Here is a 24,679-nt window from a genome sequence, read left to right as displayed (position 1 = left end):
TCCTCCTGCAAGATACCAACGGAGGATCATTCTGGTTTAAAATGGCCTTTTGAGGGCAGGTTTCCTAGAGCCTAAGAGGTTAATTTTTCTGGAGCTGTTGCCAGACACTTTTCCTTCTGTTTGTTTCTAAAGTGCAACGTGTGTTTTCTGTAATAATATACATATGTTCACGAAGCTGGTCCCAAAGTTTGTCTTGTATTTATTTGAGTGTGAAGCGCCCTTGTTTTTGGTTTGTTACTCTTAGAAAAACTGTAAAATCACTAGGAGGAAGAGGGGGACAAGCTAATAAAACTAGATGAACAGGTTGCTAATTCATCAACCCCCAACTTGTTCTGTATCAGTTAACCGCTCGATCCTGGCTTTGGACCGACTCTGCACAGCTTTGGGGCAAGATGCATGGGTTTTGGGTCAACTGTGTTCCCTCCCCCACAGGGAGGAAAATTTAAAACATCCTTCTTGGAATTTGACTGTGGCTGGTTGATTAAGGCTGCCTGAAGCCTGAAAGTTGAGGACATGATGCTCTCTTACCCTCCCCAGTCTTTGTTTGCATGAGCCATCTGATAGGTTCTTGTGTCTCCTCCTGAATTCTGTTGCCAGGCTCAAAGGATCTCAACCCAGGGGTCCTTTCCCACCCCTTCACTTCAGCTCTGAAGTGGTGCCTCTTTAGGGGTGTGCACGATGGCCAGGCCAATGGCAGGGCCCTTACCATACCCAAATGGCTCCCTCTTCCCGCAGGTGCTACAGCTGCTACACCACAGATGTGGTTGCCAGTGTCGCCTTTGGCACCCAAGTGGACTCCCGACGGGCTCCCGGGGACCCCTTTGTGAAGCACTGCAGGCGTTTCTTTGCATACTCCATCCCCAGACCTATCCTGGTTTTAATCTGTAAGTGCAACTCTTGCCCAGGGTGGGAAGACCGGGGTCCAGCAAGCTGGCCAGATGCCCTGACAGCTGGGAGGGCTCAGGCAGCTTTTGGGGATCACCCCGACCACGAGGGGTCTCTGAGAGTCACCCTACAGAGTCCACCCCACAGAGGCCTTATGCTCAGAACCACCCAGGCTCCTCTTGTCACCAGCCAGGGCCACTCATTACCAAGGCAGGTAGCTCGGGCCTCTCTCACCACGGCGGCAGAGAGAACAGTGCTGAGCGCTTTGCTTGCGCTGCCTCCGAAAGTGCTGCGTTCACCCTGTGGGGAAGTATTCTCATCCCCACTTCACAGATGGGAAAACTGAAGCTTAGAAAGGCAGAGCCAAAACTGGAGCTCAAAGGATCTCAACCCAGGGGTCCTTTCATTTTCTACATCATATTGCCCACCCTATCCCACCCCCGCCCCCAGCAAAACCCTCTTCAGAGGACCTCTCTGCTTGAAGCACAGTAAACTAGAAATCACATGAAGGTCCTGACAGGTTACCTGATACCGTGGAGACTGGTTGATTTATTTTATTTTTATTTTAGAACTGAGGTTTTGCCCTCTGGCCAACTCCAGCATCTTCTTGCTTTTATGGAAGTATTGAAGTGTTGCTATTGCCATTATTGATTATTGCCCCAACTTCTGACCTTTTTGCCACGCTGCTAAATTGTATTCACTCCTTGGTCAGTCTCACTCCCATTTCTGAGTCCATTTCTACGGAGTCCCTATCCCCTTCAACAGCCCCACACTGAAATTGTAGGAGGGGTCGCTGAGGGAGTCCCATCAGCCGCCCCTTTGTCCCTCACCACCACCACCCCCACCCCCTGCCACCTCCAGGAGCTGCTCCCCTGAGTCAGCTCCCCTTGCCACTGACCACGGACACGCCCTGCAGTGGCCCCCTGTCCCTGTCGCTACTCCCACTCCTCTCTCGACCACTCTGAGCCCACGTTGGTTCAGGCTCTGGGTCTTGAAAATGGACAGAGTGTTCTGAAAGCTCTGAGGGCCCAGAACTTCTCCTCCCTGCCCCCCCCCCCCCCAGCTCCCAAGCAGCACCTGTGCAGGGCGGGCCTGACCTGAGCAACCCTGCGGCTGCTCGGCCCCTTGCCCTAAGCCACCCTCTAGGAGAAGAGAAGTGTCCTTGGCCCAAGGAGCCCTGCCCAAGGCCATGACAGCAAGGACATAGGCTGCATGTACCTGGCACAGCAAGGACGTACCCACAGGGCCAGTGTTCTTGCCAGCAGCTGCCGTGGCAGCTCGTAGGGACCATTCAGGCGGTAGCTCTGGGGACAGTGACCCTGTGGGAAAGCAAATGCAAATGGCCCCCAAGTTAAGAAAATAGATCAGCTTCCACCACTTGCTCAGGTTTGAAACAAACCCTATAACCCGTCCTCATTGATGGAATATGAAGACCGTGGGCCTCCCTCTCTAAGACCTGGAAAACTAAATTCTAAGGATGAGATTGACTTCTTGGGGGCCAGATGGAGTGTGGACTCAGTTGTGCAGACATTTATCATGTGCTTACTGAGTGGCGAGTGGAATAAGGCACAGCACCTGCTGGAAAGCATGCAGATCCCGGCGGGGGAGGGGGGGCGGCCTTCTGATGAGGACTCTAAGTCAAGGCCGGGGTCTGCTTCCCTGGCAACAAGCATCGGGTAGCCCCGGGTTACTGTCACCCCGTTTTCAGTGCCACTTTTGTTTTTCTCTTTCAAGTATCATTTCCATCCATAATGGTCCCACTGGCCCGGATTTTGCCCAATAAGAACCGAGATGAACTGAATGGCTTTTTTAACAAACTCATTAGGAATGTGATTGCCTTGCGGGACCAGCAAGCAGCCGAAGAGGTAAAGTATCTTAATAGGACACGGCGTCGAAGTGGAGTGGGGCCTGATTTGGCACCCCTCCCTCTGTCCTGTCTCTTCCCTCCCAGCCCCGCACACACCGCGCTGGCCCTTGCTGAGGCCTACCGCTTAGAGCTTTCCAGGGCATGAGGAGGAAAGGAGAAGGGCTGAGAAGGGGTGATCACAAAAGAGAAAAGAAAGGACAGAGGGGAAGGATGGTGGACAGAAGCCCAGAGCAAACGGTCCAGGCTCTGACATGGGCGCCCCACCCCCAAACTCACAGCCTCTCTATTTCAAGCACCAACAATAGCAGCCCCAAAGAATTTTCCAGATAAATGTGCCCTCGTGGACTTTTCATCGGCATATCCTTTCTATTGAAAATCGGCAAGATGGATTTTACAGCATGAAGAGCATCAGCCGTAGAGAGGGGTTGGGGCAATTGGCAATTGATCTCACACTGGCTTTCAGCATGGATGACGTGGCTATGAAATTTGGGGGTGAGGGCTCTCTCCTGCTGCATCTGAGACCCTGAGACTTTTTCCTCCTTACAGACTTGCACCACACTTGGCACATAGGAGGAATCCAGGGAATATTTGGCTGAGAACAGAAATGGGACTTTTCAGTTAGGAAAATAATTTCACTGTTGGATACACTCATGCACGCCTAATGCTATTCTCTAAGGGCCTCGTTGCATTCAAGAAAGTTGCTTCAAAAGGAAACAACAAGGGCTGAAGTGTCTTCTCTGGAATTGAGTTGTGCGAGCTTTAAAAGGGTTGCTTCAAAGACTAGCTCAGAGAGATTAATAAGGGACAACGTGAGGTCCCATTGCTGCGCTGGGGGGGCCCAGAAGGAGATCGGGGGTCAATCAGTGGCTGGATGCACCAGCAGCAGCCTCGTCTCGCCTGGCGTCCCCCCGCTGGAGACTCGGAAGCAAAAGTGTCCTGGTTCAGAAAGCAGGGGAAGGTGTGCAGAAGCTCACAACCCCTTGGCCTACACCACCGTGAACTGCACTTGATGCCCTTGGAAAAGAACCAGCTCACTGGTGTCCCTGGCCTGGCTTTGCCACCTAAAAGGACAGAACATTCTCATCCAGATTCATGCGTCTCCAGAATGAGGATGAAGCCTACGGAAGGAGGGGCGGGGAAAGCCACGTTTCCAAACCTCAGAATCGCTCTGAAGAGCTTTCTGATGACAGTTTTGTCACACACACACACACCCGCCCCTCCCCCAGCCCGAACCCCACAGGCTGTGGAATCAGGCTGAAAATTCTAAAACTGTTGCACCGAATGGCTTACTATGAGGTGAGGGGTTTATTAAAGATCCAATTACTGGGATTGCCTCGAGCTCTTCCTTTTATAAACTCGAGAGCTATTTGTTTCAAACAATGAGTTGATCTGAGAAAAACCTCCCAACCACAAATCCAGGACTGCCCGTGTCAAGACAGAGCTATATGGTTACTAAGAAAACTTGCTTTAAACCCATCTAAACTCTGTAGACATTCCATCAAGCAGATGTGTGTTTGCGCAGTGGAAAATGCAGCACAGATGTTAAAAGGTAAATATTTTTCTAAGCTCTAGCCGATGGGTGGATTAGACACCTACATCTATCAGGGTGCGTATTTTTCTTGGATATAACCATAAAGCAGCACTGTTTCGGTCCTAAATGGGCAGTGTTCAAATAGCCTCTGTGATACAGTGCAAATAAAAGAAACCCATCTACACTAATGCTCTTCTCCAGCGCCCAGGCCCTAGGGAGCAGCCCTGTCCTCTGGCCTTTGTAGCTGGAGGTGACAACAGAGTTCTAACCATGCTCGATGGCCCTCTAGCAGCCTGTCAGAGCAGGGATGAGAGGAAGGGGCACCAGTCGCAGTTCTACCGCTGGGAAGAGCCCCCGGTGCTCTCCTGCCCAACACCGTCTCCACCCCCCTCCCGTAAAGCCAAGGGTGAGCCTCAGGGACAACTGCGTGGCACCCTGAGGAGTTCTTTCTTCTTTCTTTCTTTCTTTCTTTCTTTCTTTCTTTCTTTCTTTCTTTCTTTCTTTCTTCTTTCTTCTTTTTCTTCCTTCCTTTCTTTTCTTTCTTTCTTTCTTTTTTTAAGATTTTATTTATTTATTTATTCATGAGACACACAGAGAGAGAGGCAGAGACACAGGCAGAGGGAGAAGCAGGCTCCATGCAGGGAGCCCGACGCAGGATTTGATCCTGGGACTCCAGGGTCAGGCCCTGGGCTGGGTCAGGTGGGCGCTAAACTGCTGAGCCACCCGGGCTGCCCACCCTGAGGAGTTTAACACTCCCCAGCTGACAGGCCTGGGAATTCTCATCCAGGAGCCAGGGTAAAAGAAAGCACTCACCTGCCACATGTGCCATCATGCCCTGCCCCGTCCTGACTCTGCTCCATGGGACCACAGTAGCCACCCAGATGTTGGCCAAGCATCAGGAAGGAATCTGGGGAAAGCCAGCCCTTGAGGATGCCTCCTGGAAATCAGTATGAGCAGGGCCAGGCTGGAAAGAGGCAGCCAGCTGTGGCTCACCTGAGCAGGCTGGTAGGACACCGAGGCCCTGGCTCCTGAAACTCAAGGTACTCGATGTCCACAGGCTTAGCTGTGAGCCCCGCTGGCATCTCAGCAGACGTCCTGCAAGGTCACAAAAGCTGGAAAGCAGTGGAGCTCCAAAGGCCTCAGTCTCCAAGGGCATGCATTTGTAAGCAAATCCAACACAGCCTTTCTCAAAAAATGTGTTTACCGCATTGCACTGTTATTTGTGGGATTATTTATCGCAGGCCTAACACGTGCTCAGCACCACACCAGGCATGGGGGTGGGCCACAGGGTCCTGCCCTGGACTCGCTTATACTCTCGTGGAGGAGAAAAAAGCAACAGCACGTGAAGTAACAACAATCTTATGGGTTGGAATTAAGCACTGACACGTGGGGCAGGCACGGATTATTTAACGCAATAGAAATTCAGAAGCCAAGGAATTGTGCACACGTTGCACCAGGTACAGTACTTTGGAATTATGTTTCTCCCAGTGGTTCTGACTCTCTCCTTTGGCTGTTTAGCTCCATACACTTTGGAAAAGAAAACCAACATATTGGTTGTCACTCATCACATTAACGAGCTTTTCGAAGAACGGATAGGCCAGGGATACACTTGGTCAACTCGAAAGCAATACATAAATGCTTCGATTGTTACAATTAGTGGTAGTAAAAATATGAAGAATATGCAAATTGCTGCTAAGAAGATAGGGGAGAATGGTAAGAAAGCTCTAAGCACATAAATGAGGCAGGGGATCCTTATGGGAAGAGGGACCCAAGGGTGGGGGAGGTATGGGCAGGCCAGGTTCCCCAAGGCTCATTCCCTCCTTTCCCTGCTTCTGCCAATTTCCTACTATGTGAGGAAAGTGAATGGCCACCTGAGTGAGCCCCGAGTGGTGTGTAAGTGAACAAGGGAGCTTGTGCTTTGCTTTAAATCTATAGGTGCTTTGCTTTCTTGTTGGAAAACCAACCAGCCAACCAACAGTACAAACATGTATAAAGTAAAAAAAAAAAAAAAAAAAAAAATCAAAGCCTCCACCACACCCCGGTTTTCCCCCTCCTCCAGCTCGCTGTGAACTGCCGGGTTTAGATGTTGCTAAACATCTTCTATGCGTGAACAAATACGTGTAATTATGTGTATTGTACATGTACCGTTTTTACAGAAATGAGGTTCCACTGTGTGTATTGTTCTGCAACTTGCTCTGTTTTTTTTTTTTTTTTACTTCCCCAAATGGCTTAACACGTTTCCCAATCAGCCCAGATAGAATGGCCTCATCCTTCTTAATGGCAGCATCACCGTCTGCTGTTTGCTGCACCAGAGCCTGAGAACCCAGTGCCATATAAAGGACATTTGAGGCTTCCAGGTTCTCACCATCTCAGATAATCCTGCAGTGAGGGTGCTGGTCCCATCAATCTCATTAAAAGTTACACATATACACGAGGTGCCTGGGTTGCTCAGTCGGTTAAGCTTCCAATTCTTGATTTCGGCTCAGGTTATGATTTCAGGGTCACGGGATGGAGCCCCATGTCAGGATCTGTGCTCAACACAGAGTCTGCTTGGGGTTCTCCCTCTCCCTCTGCCCCTCCCCACTGCTCACACTCTCTCTGTCTCTCAAAGAAATGAAAAATATCTAAAAAACAAAAACGAAAACAAAAAACAAAAAAACGCTATATATGCATGTCTTTTTTTTTTTTCAAGAAGTCTCATTCATGTGACTCAAAGGTCTAGAATGGGCGTTTTCTCCGTTTGTCCCTTAGAGACGGAGAGATTTCCTCCAACTGATCCTGGATGCCCGACATTTGGCCACCTCTCTGGGTGTGGACAGCTTCGACATGGTCAGACAAGTCTTCTCCTCCACCGACTGCACCGTGGGTCCCTCCCGGCCACACCAGCCCAGACACCTGTCCCAGCCTCTGACTCTGGATGAGATCGTGGGCCAGGCCTTCATCTTCCTCATCGCTGGCTATGAGATCATCACCAACACACTCTCTTTTGCCACCTACCTCCTGGCCACCAACCCTGACTGCCAAGAGAAGCTTCTGGCAGAGGTGGACAGCTTTAAGGAGAAATATGTGAGTACCGTTGTCCATTGGAAATCTGCAGGACACATGATTTTGTGTTGGTACAAGTGAAACTTATTTTTGATAATCTCCTCACTAAAACCGCATTCTAAGTTTATAAGATGAAACTGGGGTGTTGCCCACCTTCTCTATACCTCTGGGTGAGCAAGTAAAAGGAAGTGTTCAGGACAACAGAAAAAAAAAAAAAAGAAAGGAAAAGAAAGAAAAGAAGGTGTGTCGTGCACATGCCTCTGCCGTGTGGGGTGGTCTGTGGATCCAGGCCTGCCTCGGGAGGCTGCAAAGTCTTAGCTCTGAGGGAGGGTCACAGAGCCAGGGATGGTAAGGAAGGGGGAGGTGCGGTTTCCCAATGCTCTGACTGTGGAGTCAGCGCTCTTCCTGGGAGGCAGGTGTGAGGCCGGAGGGGAACCCAGTCCTCCTGGCACAGGAGCGGACCGAAGGATAGACCAAGCCAAAGCAGGAATGAAACCTGGGTGAGCATCGAGGAGGAAGGCCGTAAATGGAGTGAGGTGAAATGGGCTGGTTGGCACCGAGCCCAGATTCGGGATATTCCTTCTAGATAAGCCTCTTCTTTGGTGGAGTTGAAGCGAACTTTCAAGGGTGCTGAGTAAGGCTACTTTATCACCCCATGTTTTTCTGGATGCTTTTATGCACACTGCTTTGAGTCACAAGTTGTTAAAAATCTGTGCTTTTAAAGGGAAGGACACTCCAGTAGACTTCATTACATTCTGATATAATTATTACATTCACAATTTGGGGGCGGTGGCCTGTTCTTAGAATCCTTAGAAACTTTTCTTTATATACTGAGCTGATAACTGCTTTCAGAAAAATCCACTTCTTTATCCCACAAGGGAAGTAGGTGCAAGGTCAGCCTTTCTTTGTGAATGCAGTTTTCAAATATTTTGTTATTTCAAATATTTGAAAACCTCATTAGCTATGTTACTAATTGCCTCAACTTTTGGCTCATCGTGAGCCAACGGTCAACTTTAAGTTCTACACTGTTCTGACATCTGCTGGGCCAGGTCTCCCCAGGGCACTGCTTATCCTGTTGATTTCTTTGAGCCTGGATGCAAGAGTTTATACTTATCCATACTGTTGCTCACATCAGTCAAAATAATTTTGAATCTTGGTTCTGCCATCTGTCATATTAGCAAGTCTTCAGCTTGGAGTCGTCTGAGACTTGGTAAGCATGCCTCCTCTTCCACCCAAGTCATTGATTAAAATGTTGAACAGGACAGGGCTTCCCTCCAGGTTGACATTGATCCGTTAATCAACATTCTTTGGGCATGGAGTCTCAATAAGTTGTGCATCCAAATAACCCTGCTACCTATTCCCACCACCCATCATATCCTGTTTCCTGGGTACTTGTGATGTTTGTCTGTCTGTCTGTTTGAAGAGGGACTCACGATGACTGGGGTACATGACTGCAAGAGAAAGCTGAAGGGCATATCTAGCAAGATACATTTAGTGGCACCTAACAAAACCCAATCTAAACCAAAAAAAAAAAAAAAAGAGGCAGTGGGGAGGTGGGGTTACTTATTAGTACAGATCACAGAGCAGCCTAGGAAGAGATGTGACTTTGAGCAAATCTTTACCCAGGCCTCAAATGTGTGCGCAGATCCCAGTTTCTCCCCAGTTCTTGGTTGTGCATTCTTAGTACTGGCCCCACTCTCATGTGCTTTCCTCTCAAAGTCCGGGGAGCCAGCCAAGAATGTTTAGGACTACGGTAGGCTTCCTTGCTCGTTACCAAGAGAGAAAAGAATCTGTGGCTCTAAATTCTCAGCAGGAGTCATCAGGCTCACCGTAGTTGGGATGCTTACTTAGGTCACTGCCCATTCTTGAGCCAACCATTGCAGCCATGGGAATGGCAGCGTGGAGGGGCTTAAGCCAGTCAATCCCACCCCCGGAGTTGATCATACCCATGTCATAAGACTGAGAACTTGGGAGAGCACATGCCAGAGGAAGCTCTGGCTGCTATCTTGGGAAGGCAGTAAAGGCAGTAGAGGGTATTCGCCTCATGGTCTCAAACAAACCAGAAGCCAGCATCTAGAGAGTGGTCAGCAGTGTGGGAGACATGGTGGTGGGTTGAAGAGGGAGGTAGAAGTCATGATCCACACCTTCAGGAAATGTAATCACCAATTGAAAAAAAATAATGTCTATGAAAACAATACCCACCCTCCCAAATGAAACCTTCCTGGGCAATAGAAGGCAGCAAATAATCAAGTCTAGAATGTGTGGTGTCATTGAGAGAGCTCATGGGGCTCTAGGAGTCTGTCCCACCAGCTACACCATAATTATATCCGTTATGTTCATCTACCACGAGGACACAAGGAGTGTTCCACTGGCTTCCATTCAGAGGCCCTCACTCACACAGCCCCTCAGCTCTGACATAGCCTCAACTGACCATGACCTCAAGGAGGGTGATACTGTATCACCAAACCCAGCCTACTTCCAATCCCTCCACCCCCCCGGGGTGGGGCTTCTTTCCCCCAGAGAACCGTCTCCCCGGGGGGCTGTGCAGAATGTGGCCAGGCATTGAGACTCCATGAGAAAAGAAACAGATTTTGGTAGGTAAAGTTTTTCAAAGGGGGAGATGGCTTAAAATGCAGATGCCAGGGCTCTTTCCTCATAGGTTCTTATTCTGTAAGTCAGGGCCAGGCCCTAGGAACCTGAATTTTAAATAAACATATCAAATGATTTTGATACAGGCGGTCTCTGGTTCCACCTTTGAGAAGTCAGCCCTAGACTCTCAGGGCCCAGACCCCTCTTCTAAGAAGAAACAGGAGCCAAAGCCCTGCCCCAGCCATGAAAGCCCCCCCTACCAAGCTAGGTCATTTTCTTTCTCTGAGTCACAGCTGGGACTGTCTCTGAGAAATGGGAATACATAGGGGTTGTCTTTTTTTTTTAATTGATTAGGCAATCACAATTGTGTTAATAGCCGTGTAAGTGTTGTACATGATGACCATTCAATGATATTTGTAGGTTCTTTTTTGTTTTCCTTTCTTTTTTTCCCTTCCTTCCTTCTTTTTCCTTCCTTCCTTCCTTCCTTCCTTCCTTCCTTCCTTCCTTCCTTCCTTCCTTCCTTTCCTTCCTTCCTTTAATATAATCAGAGTTCTGTTAATAGGGGCCATCTGTCAGGACATGGAAATGCAGATTAGATGTTCACACATTTGTTATATTCCTGAAAATTTGCATGTAAAGTATGACTTGTTATAATTTTCCTGTTGCTTTCCATGCAACAAATATTTCTGAAGTGCCAATTAATGCCAGACTCAGGCTCCAGACCCTACACCCAAAGATGCTCTGACTTAGCTCTTCCACAATGTCCCTGGAGAGCCTTGCACAACTCATCTCATGGTTTCCCTCGTATTTGTCAAGAGATCGCTGGGTTGGAGCTCCGGAGTTTCTTTCCTCTGAGCCATATCTTTTTATAGCAATGCCCTATGAGAATGTGATGAAAGCTATGTCCCTCTCCCCAAGAATAGGAGTGTGTATGTGCATGGTATCAATCAGGATTCTTTCTGTTGATAAGTGATAGAAACCTTAACCCAGATTAGCTAGGGAGTTTATTGATCCACACAACAGAAAACTCCAGAGAGGAGATCTGCCTTCAGGCGTGGCTTGATGCAGGGGCTCAAACTCTGTCACTGGAACCAAGGTTGTTCTCTCTCCTCATCCTTCAGCTTCATCCACTCTGGGCATACTCCATCCCCAGACAAGATCTCCCCTAGAGGTCTTAAGACAGATGTGGAACCAGTATATTGAACAGTCTGGACTAAGTGAGGTACAGACATGGAAACTTTTTGTGTTTTCTCCAATCACCTCTTTTAAATGTGCTCTGATGCATCTCCTTTTCCCTCTCCCTGATGATACCTCCAATAGGTCTCAGAGATTTCTGGTCACTTTTAGACAATTAAAAAGTCCAGACCAGTCTAGTCCAGTTTAAAACTTCAGTCTCAGATCCAATTCAGTGCCCTTCCTTTCAATTCACCCTCCTTCCTATCCTCTCCCTGCCCCTCCTGGGCCCCCCACTCCTCCCACGGTTGGGGCCTTCTAACAGATCCCCAGCCTACCTAACTGAGGCTCCTCTCAGCACCTCCCCTGCAGCGGCCTCTGGCGTGGGACCCTGCAGGAGCTGCTCCTGGGCCCTCCCCACTGCACGGTTCCCTGGCAGGGTAGGGGTGCCAGCTGCTGCCTCATGGCCTGGGTGTGGGGTCTCTAGGCAGCCAGCCGCCCTCTTGAGCAGGCAGCCACCAAGATGGCTTGCTCTGAGCTTCCAGGCCTTGTGCAGTGTCCACGTGGCCCACGGGAGACACCCACTTCGGCCACGCCAACAGTGGCTGCTCCATCTGTTCCCTCCCTCTGCCCTGACATCATCGCTCTCCAGTTAATCTACTTCTGCTCAGATTTGGGTGGATGGGGGGGGGGGGGAGGAGAATGGGGGGGGGGGGGAGAATGGGGGGGGGAGAATGGGGGGGGGCAAAGGAGCAACTCTGCTGCGTCAGCAGATGAACGGGCTGGAGAATGCAATGCCAGGCTCAGCCCGCTGCCCCCAGGCTCTATGGGGGGTGGGTTGGCGGGGGCCCAGGGAACACTGTTCTCCGAGCTGGTGACTCGTAGCTCTGACAAGTGTCCCTCACACCGTCGAACCTTTCCAGGGGCTGACGGGGGCCCGCCGGAAGCGCCTCAGCCACAGCGGGTTCACGCCCCGCACCGAGCGGAAAAGAGTCTCCTTCTGCGAAGCCCCCACCGGAAGTGGCCGGGCCTCTCCTGCTGGTGATTGGGCCGCGCGCCCACCCCTCAACCAATCACCGGGCCCCAGGGGAACGCGGCGCTCTGATTGGCGGAGCCCTGGGTCTCTTGCTCCATCCTTGGAGCCGGCGCCTGGGGCGGCCTCCCCTGGACCACTCCGACCTCAGGGCGGGGAGCCGTGGATCCCCGAGGCCCTGTTCCAGGAAGTGGGGGGAGTGGACGCAGAATCCAGTGTGTCCACCCAAGGACACAGAATCTCTGGTCCACTTTCAAATTTCTTGTCATGCAACCGCACCCTCCTTTCCGCTGGATCTTTAACACCCAGCTTCCCGGAGGCACGGGTGCAAGTCCAACGGCCCCAGCGCTGCCTGCCCTTCCGACTTCTAAATCCTGCGTCCGGCCCGCTCTTAGGTGCTTGTTGTGAACAGGGAGGCCACATCATACCAAGTGTCCTGTGATTGCCACAGAGCCAGTCAGTGCTTCCTTATGGGTGCGGCTACAGTGGGTGGCAGTTGGCCTCCCTGTATCCCTTGCCAGTCAAGATGTGAAATTGTCAGCGGCGAAAGTCCATAATTTCAGGCGCGCTACTTTTAGCAGAACCAAACTGCTGGCAGGCGTAGGGATACTTGAGGGTCTTCCCTCCCAGTGAAGATTATCTTGATACGTGTTTTACAAACTCACACGTTCTGTCCAGTAATACTCCATCTCCTGCCACCTGTTCTGAGCCAAGTGGCCTTGACGTCTTTCTCCTTTCGGGGCATGGATTTCTGTTTCCATTTATAATATGGTTATAATCCACTTTATAATTCATGCCTCTTGGTTGCTTCGTTCCAGAGACACATGTGTTTTCTTCCAAATCATCTGGCTTTGGAATTTGTTCTGGCTTCCCTTCCTCTCATTCCACCACCAAAATCGCGCTTAAAACTTTTCAAAGTCACCCAATCTCTTGGAAGACTCTCCCGTTGCCCCATAATTCCTTAGTCAGACTGAAGGGGAGGTACCTTCCCTAAATTCCAGCACTGAGGAGCTGGGAGAGGTTTGTACTGCTTGCACCACTCACAAAATTGAGAAAGCACACCAATTATTTTTTTTTTAATTAACTTTTATTGGTGTTCAATTTACCAACATACAGAAAAACACCCAGTGCTCATCCCGTCAAGTGTCCACCTCAGTGCCCGTCACCCATTCCCCTCCAACACCCGCCCTCCTCCCCTTCCACCACCCCTAGTTCGTTTCCCCGAGTTAGGAGTCTTTATGTTCTGTCTCCCTTCCTGATATTTCCCAACATTTCTTTTCCCTTCTTTTATATGCCCTTTCACTATTATTCATATTCCCCAAATGAATGAGAACATACACTGTTTGTCCTTCTCCGATTGACTTATTTCACTCAGCATAATACCCTCCAGTTCCATCCACGTTGAAGCAAATGGTGGGTATTTGTCGTTTCTAATTGCTGAGTAATATTCCATTGTATACATAAACCACATCTTCTTTATCCATTCATCTTTCGATGGACACCGAGGCTCCTTCCACAGTTTGGCTATTGTGGCCATTGCTGATAGAAACATCGGGGTGCAGGTGTCCCGGCGTTTCATTGCATCTGTATCTTTGGGGTAAATCCCCAACAGTGCAATTGCTGGCTCTAGGGCAGGTCTATTTTTAACTCTTTGAGGAACCTCCACACAGTTTTCCAGAGTGGCTGCACCAGTTCACATTCCCACCAACAGTGTAAGAGGGTTCCCTTTTCTCCGCATCCTCTCCAACATTTGTTGTTTCCTGCCTTGTTAATTTTCCCCATTCTCGCTGGTGTGAGGTGGGATCTCATTGTGGTTTTGATTTGTATTTCCCTGATGGCAAGTGATGCAGAGCATTTTCTCATGAAGCACACCAATTATTTAATAAGGTCTTTGTAATGTTGATGCTTCATTGTGTTCTCCAATATCTAATTTTGAAAAAAAACAGGAGAAAAAACAAACAAACAGCTTCTTTCCATATAAATTGTTTTTGCTATAGCTCTAGCACTTTATGTGGAAATTATTGACTTTTGATCTGGCCAAAGCATTCTCTTTTCTTCTCTTTGGTGCTGGACTGTGCCAGCTAAAATTTATGACCCATTTTCCTTCTGTTTAATTGTTGTTATAAATCTGCTGTGCAGAACCCAGTTGTAAATTTATCACAAATTGGGCTGGATGGATATACAGCCCCTCTTTAGGATAATTTGAACACAGTTACGCCTTAGAAGGAAGGCCAGATTCTTAAAACTTCTCTTGAAGAGCTGTTTTGTAACCATTATAAATATCTAATTAAAATACAACTTGCTCTTTCTTTTTCTCTTAAGGATAAAAGCATTCCATGCTGGGTATTTCAGCTGATTAGCTCATGCTGCTAATGTGAGCAAGGTTGAGGATTTGTTCCTTGAAACAGCCAGAGGATCTCAAAGAAAAAAAAAAACACATATTTTGTGGCCACACACAAAAAAGAAGCCATTTTGCCCCCAACCAGCTGTTTCATAAATATACATACTTTGTCACAGGAGGAGGGTTGAGTAAAAGAAATGTGAGTAGCTTAACACAAATCCATCCTCACTATGAAAAAAAAAAAATCTCCCAGTTTGGATCATACCTAGGGTGAATATTCAGGGTCGGTCATCTTCACACTGGGAGTAGGGCATAGCTGACTTTAAGATTCAAATGAAAAAAAAAAGATTCAAGTGAAAACTCGAAATGGGGTTTTTTTCCCATTGGGCAGGTTTCTCCACTTTGCCCAGGTCTGCTTGAGTCCTGCTGTCTGACATTTTAGGAGGAATAAGCTCAAGTGTCCTCATCGACTCCTTCACACGGCGGTGCATCTAAGCCCTTCCCCACAGATCCTGTAACAGTACAACAGAACACAAAGCTGAGAGGTACAAGGAAAGAGGCAGGAACTCAGAACAGCCCTACAGCCCTAAAGTTAAACCAAAATCCTGGGTGGCTCAATGGTTGAGCATCTGCCTTTGGCTCAGGGTGTGATCCTGGGGTCCTGGGATTAAGTCCTGCATCGGGCTCCCCACAGGGAGCCTGCTTCTCCCTCTGCCTATGTTTCTCTCTCTCTCTCTCTCTCTCTCTCTCTCTGTGTGTGTCTCTCATAAATAAATTAAAATCTTTAAAAAAATCCAAAGACAAGAACAGTGATACTAGCGTGGCCAGATTCACGGCAAAAGACCACGGAAGTTTCATGGGGGGCCTGAGATTCCACGTCTCCAGCAAGCTCCCAGGTGATGCTGATGCCACAATCCACAGCCCACACTGCGAGCGGCCTTGTTCCAAACCCTAAATCCTGCATCTCCCCCAGTTGTGCTATAGGTAGCAAGTGCTTATCCCTAATGATAGAGCTCTGATACTCCACAATAATTTACCTTCTGTTAAAACAGTTTCAAAATCATTCCAAAGAGAACGATGCCACTCTCACTTTACTGAGTGAGAGAGACAGTGATGTGGGAATCTCCCCATCCTGGGTATGTCTTTAGGAGTGTACTGCCTATAATCCTAAATCTTGCTTCCTTAAATAGTTTTCTCCAAGGTGGGAAGCTAGGGGGAGCTTCTGGGTAGATGCCAAGTCATTTTCAAGGCGAATGAAGGAAGCAACCAGAGCCTCCTCCCAGGATATATGTGTAGACTGGAGACCTACCACCTCTAACAGGTACCCAGTGGACTGGATCTTTTCAGCAGGGAGCTCCCCCTAGATCAGATGGTATATGGTAGTTTTAAGAGTCTCCAGTTGAGAGTCCATGTAGAAGTACTGTGGTCAAAGAGAACTCCCGTGATGTTCTTCCCCTGGGACCTGGAGCAAAATCTGCACTATTTTCATTGCACATGTAGGAGCTGCAATGAGGGGAACCTTGGAACGTGTCCAGCTTGTCCACTTTCTGTCCTCCATTCTGGAAGTGTCTGACCTAAAGAACAAGTTTCTCTCACCCCTCCCTGGCATCCCTGTAGCTAATATTAGAGAAGTCTTGACAACCTACAAGAGGGGTCTCTCTGGGCCCTAGAACTCTGTGTTCTGGGCCCTCTCTGTGTACCTAGAACTCCATCCTGGAAGTCATCTTTTGTGGCCACTGCTATGAACGTACCAGCTCCGGGAAGGAAAACAACTCAAGACAAGTCAACTCAAGAGTCCTCAAAGCGGGGTGACCCATTACCCTGGATGAGAAGATGGTAGCCCCAGTTTTTAACTGCCCATGTGATTGTTACTACATACACACAAAGATCTTCATGATCTAGGTCACTGGCCCATTCTTTCCTTGGGGACACCTGCAGGAAGGTAGGGAACTTGTGTGCTATGCATGACTGCGGCCCAGTGCCAAGACCTCCATGTGCCCCCACCCAGGGATCTAAACCCTTCCCTGTTGCTTGGAGATGCCCAGAGCCCATGCCCACACTCCCTGACTTTGAGCCACTCCCACGGGCCTCAGCAGTCACAGCCAATCCCCAGGTGTCGCACCATCCAGGAACTCTGAGAAGCTCCATTGCTTTCTTGTCTTTTCTCTCCTTCTCACCCTGCTACCTTCCTTTCTTTTTTTAAAAAATATTTTATTTATTAACCCATGAGAAACACAGAGACATAGGCAGAAGAAGAAGCAGACTCCCTGCGAGGAGCCTAATGCGGGACTCCATCCCAGGACCCGAGATCACACCTGAGCCAAAGGCAGACGCTCAACCACTGAGCCACCCAGATGCCCCATCTTGCTCCCTTTCTGTCTCTTCTCCTCTCTCCCCAAAGTACACAACACTATTTACTCTCCTTACCCTTGCCCTCGTTCTGGCTCCAGACCCCAGATCAGAGAGCCACAGAAGCTTCCCTGCTCCACCTCCTGACCCACTGCCCTTGGGGGAGCCCCTGGCCACCCCCAGAAACCTGAATTTTGTACAGTGATATCCCAAATGCGGGCAATGGGGGCGATCAAGTGAGAGGCAGGTTGAAGAGCAGAAAGGACTTGCAAACTTTTTTCCTCAGCTTCCTTGCTTAGCAGGTCAGCACTTTGAATTTTTAGCAATTAATGCTCCAAGCACCTGCCCGCCCCCCCACCTGAGTCCCCACAGAGCAATTGAGGCTCGGCTGAGGGGGAGGCGACTTGCAAGGAGAGGCTCCTCGGGGAACAGGCCACACCAGTCAGCATATATTTGGTGCCTTTCATGTGGCAACTCCGAGTATTTTATATTCAATATCTGGGCCTCTAGAGGGGCCAAGCTTTGCTAAGCAAATAAGCTGGTGGGGTCGGTACACATCAATCCCGAAAAGCAAGAATTAAAAATAAACTTGGGAAAGTGGACCGCACAGGTGAAGCTCCTCGTTCTGTGGGTCCTCTTGGCACTGAGCTAGATTCTCAACTGAATGGCTCGTTTATTTAACTATTGCTCACATTATGGGCTCTTAAAACATCAAAGGTATGGGCTGTATTCCCAACAATTCGCTTTTGGAATAAAAGAAGAAACACACACACTTTTTTTTTTTTTTAAACTTCACTGGACTCTATTGACCAAAGCCATTCTGACCCCAATTGAGCAAAAACTTCAGAATGGCATCATCTGGTAAAAAAGACATGATGAAGACTCCTGCTCCTTTGTCCAGCCACTCATCACTAGGTTTAAAATCTCAGCATTCGGAGGTCCTTCCTCCGAATTCGGAGGTGCAACCCAGGATTTTGGTTTAACTTTAGGGCTGTAGGCTGTTCTGAGTTCCTGCCTCTTTCCTTGTACCTCTCAGCTTTGTGTTCTGTTGTACTGTTACAGGATCTGTGGGGAAGGGCTTAGATGCACCGCCGTGTGAAGGATCCAACATGGTATCCAACATTATTAAAATGCCCCTTACTCTTGGGAGGAGCAGCTATGCTGCAAGTCCCCACGAGGATTCGAGCCTCATGAGGGTGAGGGCTTGTCTGCTGGGCCCTCCAAGGGCATCCAACAGTGCCTGGCACGTAGCAGGCTCGTGATGGATAGGCGTGGGGGGAGCCAATGAACGAATCACGTTTGCCCCTTCTTTTCTAACTGCAGATGAAATGAAAGCAAATTTGAGTTGGGGGAAGGGTATAGGAGGGTGCATGGGAGAAAACGTGGTTCCTGCACCCTGGAAGGAAGGAGGTAGACGGGAGTCAGAGAGACAAGGCCGCTGCCGAGGGAGATGCGGGCAGATGAAGGCAGCATCCCGCCGTCTACAGGGCTGTGACTGTGCTCCCACAGGGCTCCCGTGGGGCCCAGAAGCTCATGCCCAGGAACAGAGGGATCCTGGGCTCTTAGCCTCCGAGGGGATCTTATGGGGTGTCTAGGGCAGCCTCCTACCCAGGACAGACCTCTGACACAAGATCGGGCCACTCTGCTCGAACACTCCCAGGAACTTACTACCTTATCCTTACACTGAGTTGAAATCTGCCTCGGTTAATCGTCTGCCCACTTGCCTCCTTGTTCTACTCCTCTCTCGGCTCATGGTATTTGTCTACGAAAGTCCGCAAATCGCTGAGGTGGACACTTGACGGGATGAACACTGGGTGTTTTTCTGTATGTTGGTAAATTGAACACCAATAAAAGTTAAAAAAAAAAAAAAAAAGTCCGCAAATCGGTAGCTCCGGCCTGGGGTGGGGGGCACTTCCCCCCCATGAGGAGCCAGTGACTGGGCAGCTCAGAGATGGAGAGAGGATGGTGGGAAATGGGGAAGTCAGCAGAGAATAGGGACCTTTCTAAGGTCCTGTTTGCTTGTGGCCAAGACATTCAATTTACTCTGTTTTCTGCTAAGTGTATGCTGCCTCGGGACTGTAGGCAGCATTATGTTTTATTTTGGGTGTTTTGTGTGTGTTGCATTTGTTTTTTGGTTTTGGGGTTTTTTTAGCATTTTGTTTTACAGTTGAATATGGTATGTGTGAAGATAGCAACCACACGAGCCTGTTAGCCCAAGCATATGAATATTCCAGATCAGAAGGGATGTTTGACTCCCCGATGAATTGCAATGTGTAAGGTTTATAAAGTTAAGCACTTAGAATTCTGTCTTTAAAATTTAAATATTTAGATTGGGTCTCTAGGACACAAAAGGCAATGCCTGTTTCTCACTCGCTTAATTTGATTTTTTTTTTTTCTTTTTCGTGGCACAAGTTGTTTTTCAAAGCCTCATTCCTTGAACGTTCCCTATAGGAGGAATGTAATTAAACTCCACTGGCCTCCCCCTGCTGGGACCGAACTGGGGCCAGAGCTGTAGGAAGCATAAAACAGATACCCCGCGAAAAGAATCCTTATTATAAAGATGAGAAGAGAATCAACTTCCCTCTGGTTATGAACAAGAAGCTTTAGAAAGCCACCCAGGCTCTTTTTGCAATGGGCTTAGTCTCCAAGACATTTTAATTAGTAATTTAAGACTGGAAGGCAGAGGACAAACTCCTCACCTCCTTAGCTATAGGCAAGAACTTCAACTCGATGAGAAACTGGTTCAAGCGGCTGAGGAAGAGAGGGAGATCCGGGGGGAGGATGCTTCATGGCAAAGCACAAACTTTTTCATGAAAATGGCTTAACCAGGTATCCCAGCCTTGTCAATCACTATTTGGGGGCCCCCATCCCTCGAAGGCTGTTCTCACCCCCTGGCTGGCGACAGGCACCGCCTCTTGCTGGTTCACCTGCTGGGAGCAGAGTCAAGAAGCTCGCCACCCAGAAGAGGGAACCCCAAAACCTGAGTGCCAGTGGCGCCCACAGAGGCACTGAGCTGCCACTCCCTCACAGTGTGACATGGAGGACTGGCATCATAATCTCTGTTCCTCCTTCTTCCTGTCTGTAAAATGGGGATAACAGTATGTTGCTTATAAGGTTGTCTCGAGGTTTAAGTGAATGAACCCCAGTATGACTGTGGTCACAGGGCCTTTGCACAGGCACATTGTACTCTCATCTCCCTTTCTGTGCCTCAGTTTCCTTACCTATGAAAGGAAGGGACTGAACCAGACTTCTTCACTGGCAGTGATGACAATGATGATGCTTGAATGTTTATATGGCAGGCCCTAAGCTAGGTACTTTACATACAAGACTCGACTCTCACAACTCTATGAAGTAGAACTACCACCATTCTCATTTAATCGATGGAGAAAGAGAGGCTATATCAGTCAGCGATCTCCAGAGGAGCAGAACCAATGGGGGAAGAGGGGAGACAGAGAGAGAGAGAGAGATCTTAAGGAATGGACTCCTTTGATTGTGGGGGCTGGCATGTCCAAACTCCGGAAGGCAGGCCCGCAGTCTGGAAACTCAGTCTGGATTCAAAGCTGCAATCTTGAAACAGAATTTATTCTTCTCCAGGAAACCTCAGTGTTTGCTCTCAGGGCCTTTAACCGATCGGATGAGGCTCATCCACATTATCGAAGGTCATCTTTACTCAAAGTCAACTGATTGTCCAATGTCCACATCTACAGAAAATCTTCACAGCCACGCTGAGACTAGCGTTTGATTCACTATGGGTACTGTGGTCTAACCAAGTTGGCACAAAAGACTAACCATCACAGAAGCACTGAGAAGATAACTCGTTAAGGGTTCTACACTAGGAAGGGGCCTCGCTTGGATCGGAACTCACATCTCCCATCCACTTAGTCTCGGTTCTCAGCATTGTCTCTTGTGTTCAGTGACTCAATAAAGGGGCGTCCTCCTGATGGTGTGGGTCAGTCATGGCTCCAGCACTTCAAGAAAGGGGGGCTTCTGGGATGCCTCTTTGGGGGGGGGGGGCGCTTGTAGCTATGTCTGTACCACACTTTCATGGCACTGAGAAGATGTCAGTTGTCAAGCAGATGGGGGCACACACCCTTGTCTGTCACCTTTGTCTGCACCATCTTTGGCCTGTCATCCTGGCTCTCTGCTCTAAGGATAAGTTTGCCTAGAAGGTCTTAGGTTTGTAGTGGCTTCCCCGCCCCCCGCCACCTCCCTTCTGGGACAGGTTCAAGGCCCATTCTCTGAGTCTATAAATGCTCTTTCTCTGGTCCACACAGTTCAAGATGAAGAGTATTTGGGCAGCTTCTTCACTGACCTGCCTCCCTAGATGCCTACCCTCTGAAGCAGGAATGTTCCTGAAACAAACATCATATCCCAGGGCTGCTTTCTCCCTCCACAGACACTGTTCTCAGTGCTTTTCTCACTTTTTCTGGGACACTGATCCTGTCTCATGTATTGTAGAGTTCTCCAGCCATCGCAGGTTTTCTTTTTGGGTTCCATGACCCTGGAATTTCCCATTAGTTGCATTTCCTTGTGATTCATTTTCATTGTGTTCTTTGGTGAAGGGCATGAAATATCCATCTGAGACATTTGTCTTGCAGCCTAATCACCAACCTGGCCCTCTTCTGCTCTTGACTGTGCCACAGTAGAAAGGGAGTTCTGTCCTCCCTCTCCCTGGGTCTCTCTTGGGCACCAGACTTGATGCTTGCCTGGCTGGAACCAGTCGTTAACAGCTGCCAAGGGCCATTTTACTCATCCTGACACTATGGGGTGCTGCCTGTCTTCTGTCTCAGAAGGATGCTCTTCCTGCCCAACTCCTCCCTGATCTGCCATGCTCCCCTCTGAGGACTACAGAGAGTGCTCCCCAAATCCCCTGGGTCTCTGAATGAAGTAGACCAAGGCCTGGGTTATAGAGCAGATCCCAGGCCACCTGTAGGCAGACTCCTCAGGCAACCAGAGACCTCTTAGCAATTCCTTCTACTATCCACGCGGCCACTGGGACTGAAGGCCATGTGCAAATCAAGGCCCAAGAGCAGCCGGGGCTATTCCCTGCCCTTGAGAACTTACTAGAAACCACAGATGTTTGGGATCCACCCCCAATGATTGTGATGTAGTTGGCTGCAGCAAGGCTGGGCATCATGCTTCTTTAAAAGTCCCCAGGTGATGCTAAGCTGCAGCCAGGCCGAAGGGCCGGTGCCGTGTTCCCATGAGGTATATCTGCAAACTTAGCATTAGCAGTGACCTTGGATTGCATAATTAAGGACAGGACTAACTTTATAAATACTCTGCATAATTACTGGACTTGCTTTTCACTTCTTTAGGTGTCACTCATTTGGTCAGCAGGAAATAGTAGGTTTTCTGTGATTGTGTTATGGTTTAGATCCATCCAACCCATCCAGAGAGCCAAGAAACAAAAGCATTGGCTGGCGAGAGCCACGAGGTGATTGTTCTGGAACATTCAGCAGAACAGCCTCTTTGAAGGCACCTCTTAAAATTATGATCTGTAGACCTGGAGGATCCCAAATCCAGAGGTCATCTGGTCCGTGCCCCACCTCCAGGGTGGAAGGGGCTGTTTCTCCATCTTCTGGACAAGACAAGTGAGGCCCAGGGAAGTTCCCTCAGGCCACATGTTATCTCAGAATGGAGGGAATGTGTTTCTGGCTGCCCAGAGCATGTCTCTCCTCTCTCTCTCTCTCTCTCTCTCTCTCTTTCTCATCCTCTCACCTTTCTCTGAAAATCTCATTTAATGATTCCCCAGCCTGGCTGCAAATTCAGTGATTTGTAGGCCTGAAAGCTACTAATGATGTGGTCACTACCATCATCATCATAACAGTAAACATTTATGGAGCGCCATAATTATTCATAATAATTTTATGTGTTAAATAAATCTGACCTAACTCTGTAAAGAAATGGGCCCTGTGAACCAAGTTTATTACGTAAATTAGAAATCTCTTAGAAACATCAAGTGGAAGTGCCTCAAGTTCCATGTCACATGTACCATCTGACAGTTTTTTTCTGGGCTTGAGTCATTGTGAGTCACTCACATGATTACAGGGGGTAAGTCTGCTGAAGAAACACCCTGTTTCCAGTTTGTTTTTATCAAGGAGTGATCCTTTGGGATCAAGTATTCAATATCAAATAATATTGATAATAATGATGATGGAAATAATCATAAGAATTACAATTCATTGAACACGTATTCTGTGCCTGGTCCTGGGCCAACTCATTCCAACAACCAAGTCAGTATTTCCAAGTATAGAAAATATTTCCCTAAAGATTAGGGAATTGAAACTCAGAGATTAAGTGAATGGCTCAAGGTAGAAAGAGAGCCTGCATGTAAACTCAGGTCTACTAGCTCCTGGTTCCTTGGTGCTGTCTTGGGATGACCAGTAGGTCCATAGTAGATTGTTCTATGAGAGCAGATGGTTGGCCAAAGTGCGTTAACACACAGTCAGACACATTTAGGACCATTATGTTAGCACTGTGATAGCCAGGTCTCTCTCAGGATGTCAGGAAGTTCCCAGAGTCACTTCTCTTCCTCTCTTGGGTGATCCTCTCCTTGTCTTCTAACACCAAGTACTTAAGGTCATTATCAGAATAAATGGCATTTTCTGTTTAGATCTTTGGCTTTGAGGAACGAAGAAATCCTAATCAATCACGATATGTCAGACTTCACTATAAAAAATTAATTAATGTACTTCAACCACCAATAAACAGATCAAACAACATAAAAATCTATAGCAAAAGAAAGGAAAAAACCCTAAGCCAAGAAGTATATGGTTTCTTTTTACTTAATATCCAATAAATTTACATTCTCCTCATCTGCCCTTGGGTGTCTTAAACTAAAATTCTATCAATATTTCCATGTAAAATAATTTTTTCTACATAAAATCCACCATATCAGAATCCCTCTATTCATTCTGTTTCTTGGGTTTCAGCAGACAGTTCCTCCCCTCGGGAATAATTCATATGTCAAACCTGTCATTTATCATTGTATCTGGTAGCATTTTTCTCCCTGTCCCTCAAATTTTAGCTTAAAGCCCACTTAATAAGGTCTGTGGGTATCCTGACAAACACCCTTCTCAGGCTTCATGAGATTTCTGGTGAGACAGGCCATAATCCAGCAAAACAAATCCTGTCCCCTTGCCGGCATCTAAACAGTATCCTGTTATGTGTCTATACCTGCTTTTCTTTTCTACAACTGGAAGGAAGGATGAAACACCACCCATGCCTCCAAATCTGATTTCCTATATCACACTTGACAACCTTTGAAGCTGCGATGCACATTTCTTCTGATTGGTTCACTCATTTCCATGTGAGTCAGGTGAAGTGGTCCATCGGTTTAAGGCATCCCTGCTGGTGCTCCATGTTGGAGAGTCATTTCCAGAAAGGAGCACCTCCTCCTCATTGTCCATGTCGGGTCATTAGAGACCTTTGCCTTCTCAGCTGGGAAAGCCAGTGACCGAGAAAGCAAGATTCCTCCCTCCACCCCTCCCCCTCCCCCCAGGGATTTGTCTTTCTCAGCCGTTTTTCAGAAAATCGGGAGTCAGCAACCTTAGAAAGAATTTCATATCATATCCCCTCCTCCCCCGTCTCCCTCTCTTCCTCCTTCTCCTTGTGCTTCTCTCTTTTTTTTTAATTTTTATTTATTTTTTTATTTTATGATAGTCACAGAGAGAGAGAGAGAGAGAGAGAGGCAGAGACATAGGCAGAGGGAGAAGCAGGCTCCATGCACCGGGAGCCCGACATGGGATTCGATCCCGGGTCTCCAGGATCGCGCCCTGGGCCAAAGGCAGGCGCCAAACCGCTGCGCCACCCAGGGATCCCTCCTTGTGCTTCTCTTAGGCAGGATGACACGCTTCTGCTTAT

The 24,679-nt window shown here is 48.3% G+C and overlaps 1 protein-coding gene across 3 annotated transcripts in view; it reads left to right on the top strand.

Moving 5' to 3' along the window:
* Positions 1-24,679, top strand: part of TBXAS1 (thromboxane A synthase 1) — a 162,707-nt gene that overhangs the window by 106,186 nt on the left and 31,842 nt on the right. For all 3 annotated transcript variants that reach the window (XM_025982180.2, XM_025982179.2, XM_072762894.1), the window contains 3 exons: positions 736-884; positions 2,620-2,750; positions 7,035-7,349. In XM_025982180.2, the coding sequence (XP_025837965.2) occupies positions 736-884; positions 2,620-2,750; positions 7,035-7,349 (595 nt within the window). The remainder of the gene's footprint in view (positions 1-735; positions 885-2,619; positions 2,751-7,034; positions 7,350-24,679) is intronic.

Source organism: Vulpes vulpes, chromosome 7 (genome assembly GCF_048418805.1).
Source record: "Vulpes vulpes isolate BD-2025 chromosome 7, VulVul3, whole genome shotgun sequence".
Lineage (NCBI taxonomy): Eukaryota > Metazoa > Chordata > Mammalia > Carnivora > Canidae > Vulpes > Vulpes vulpes.
Note: the sequence above shows the minus strand (reverse complement) of the source record. Positions and strands in the feature narration are given on the sequence as shown.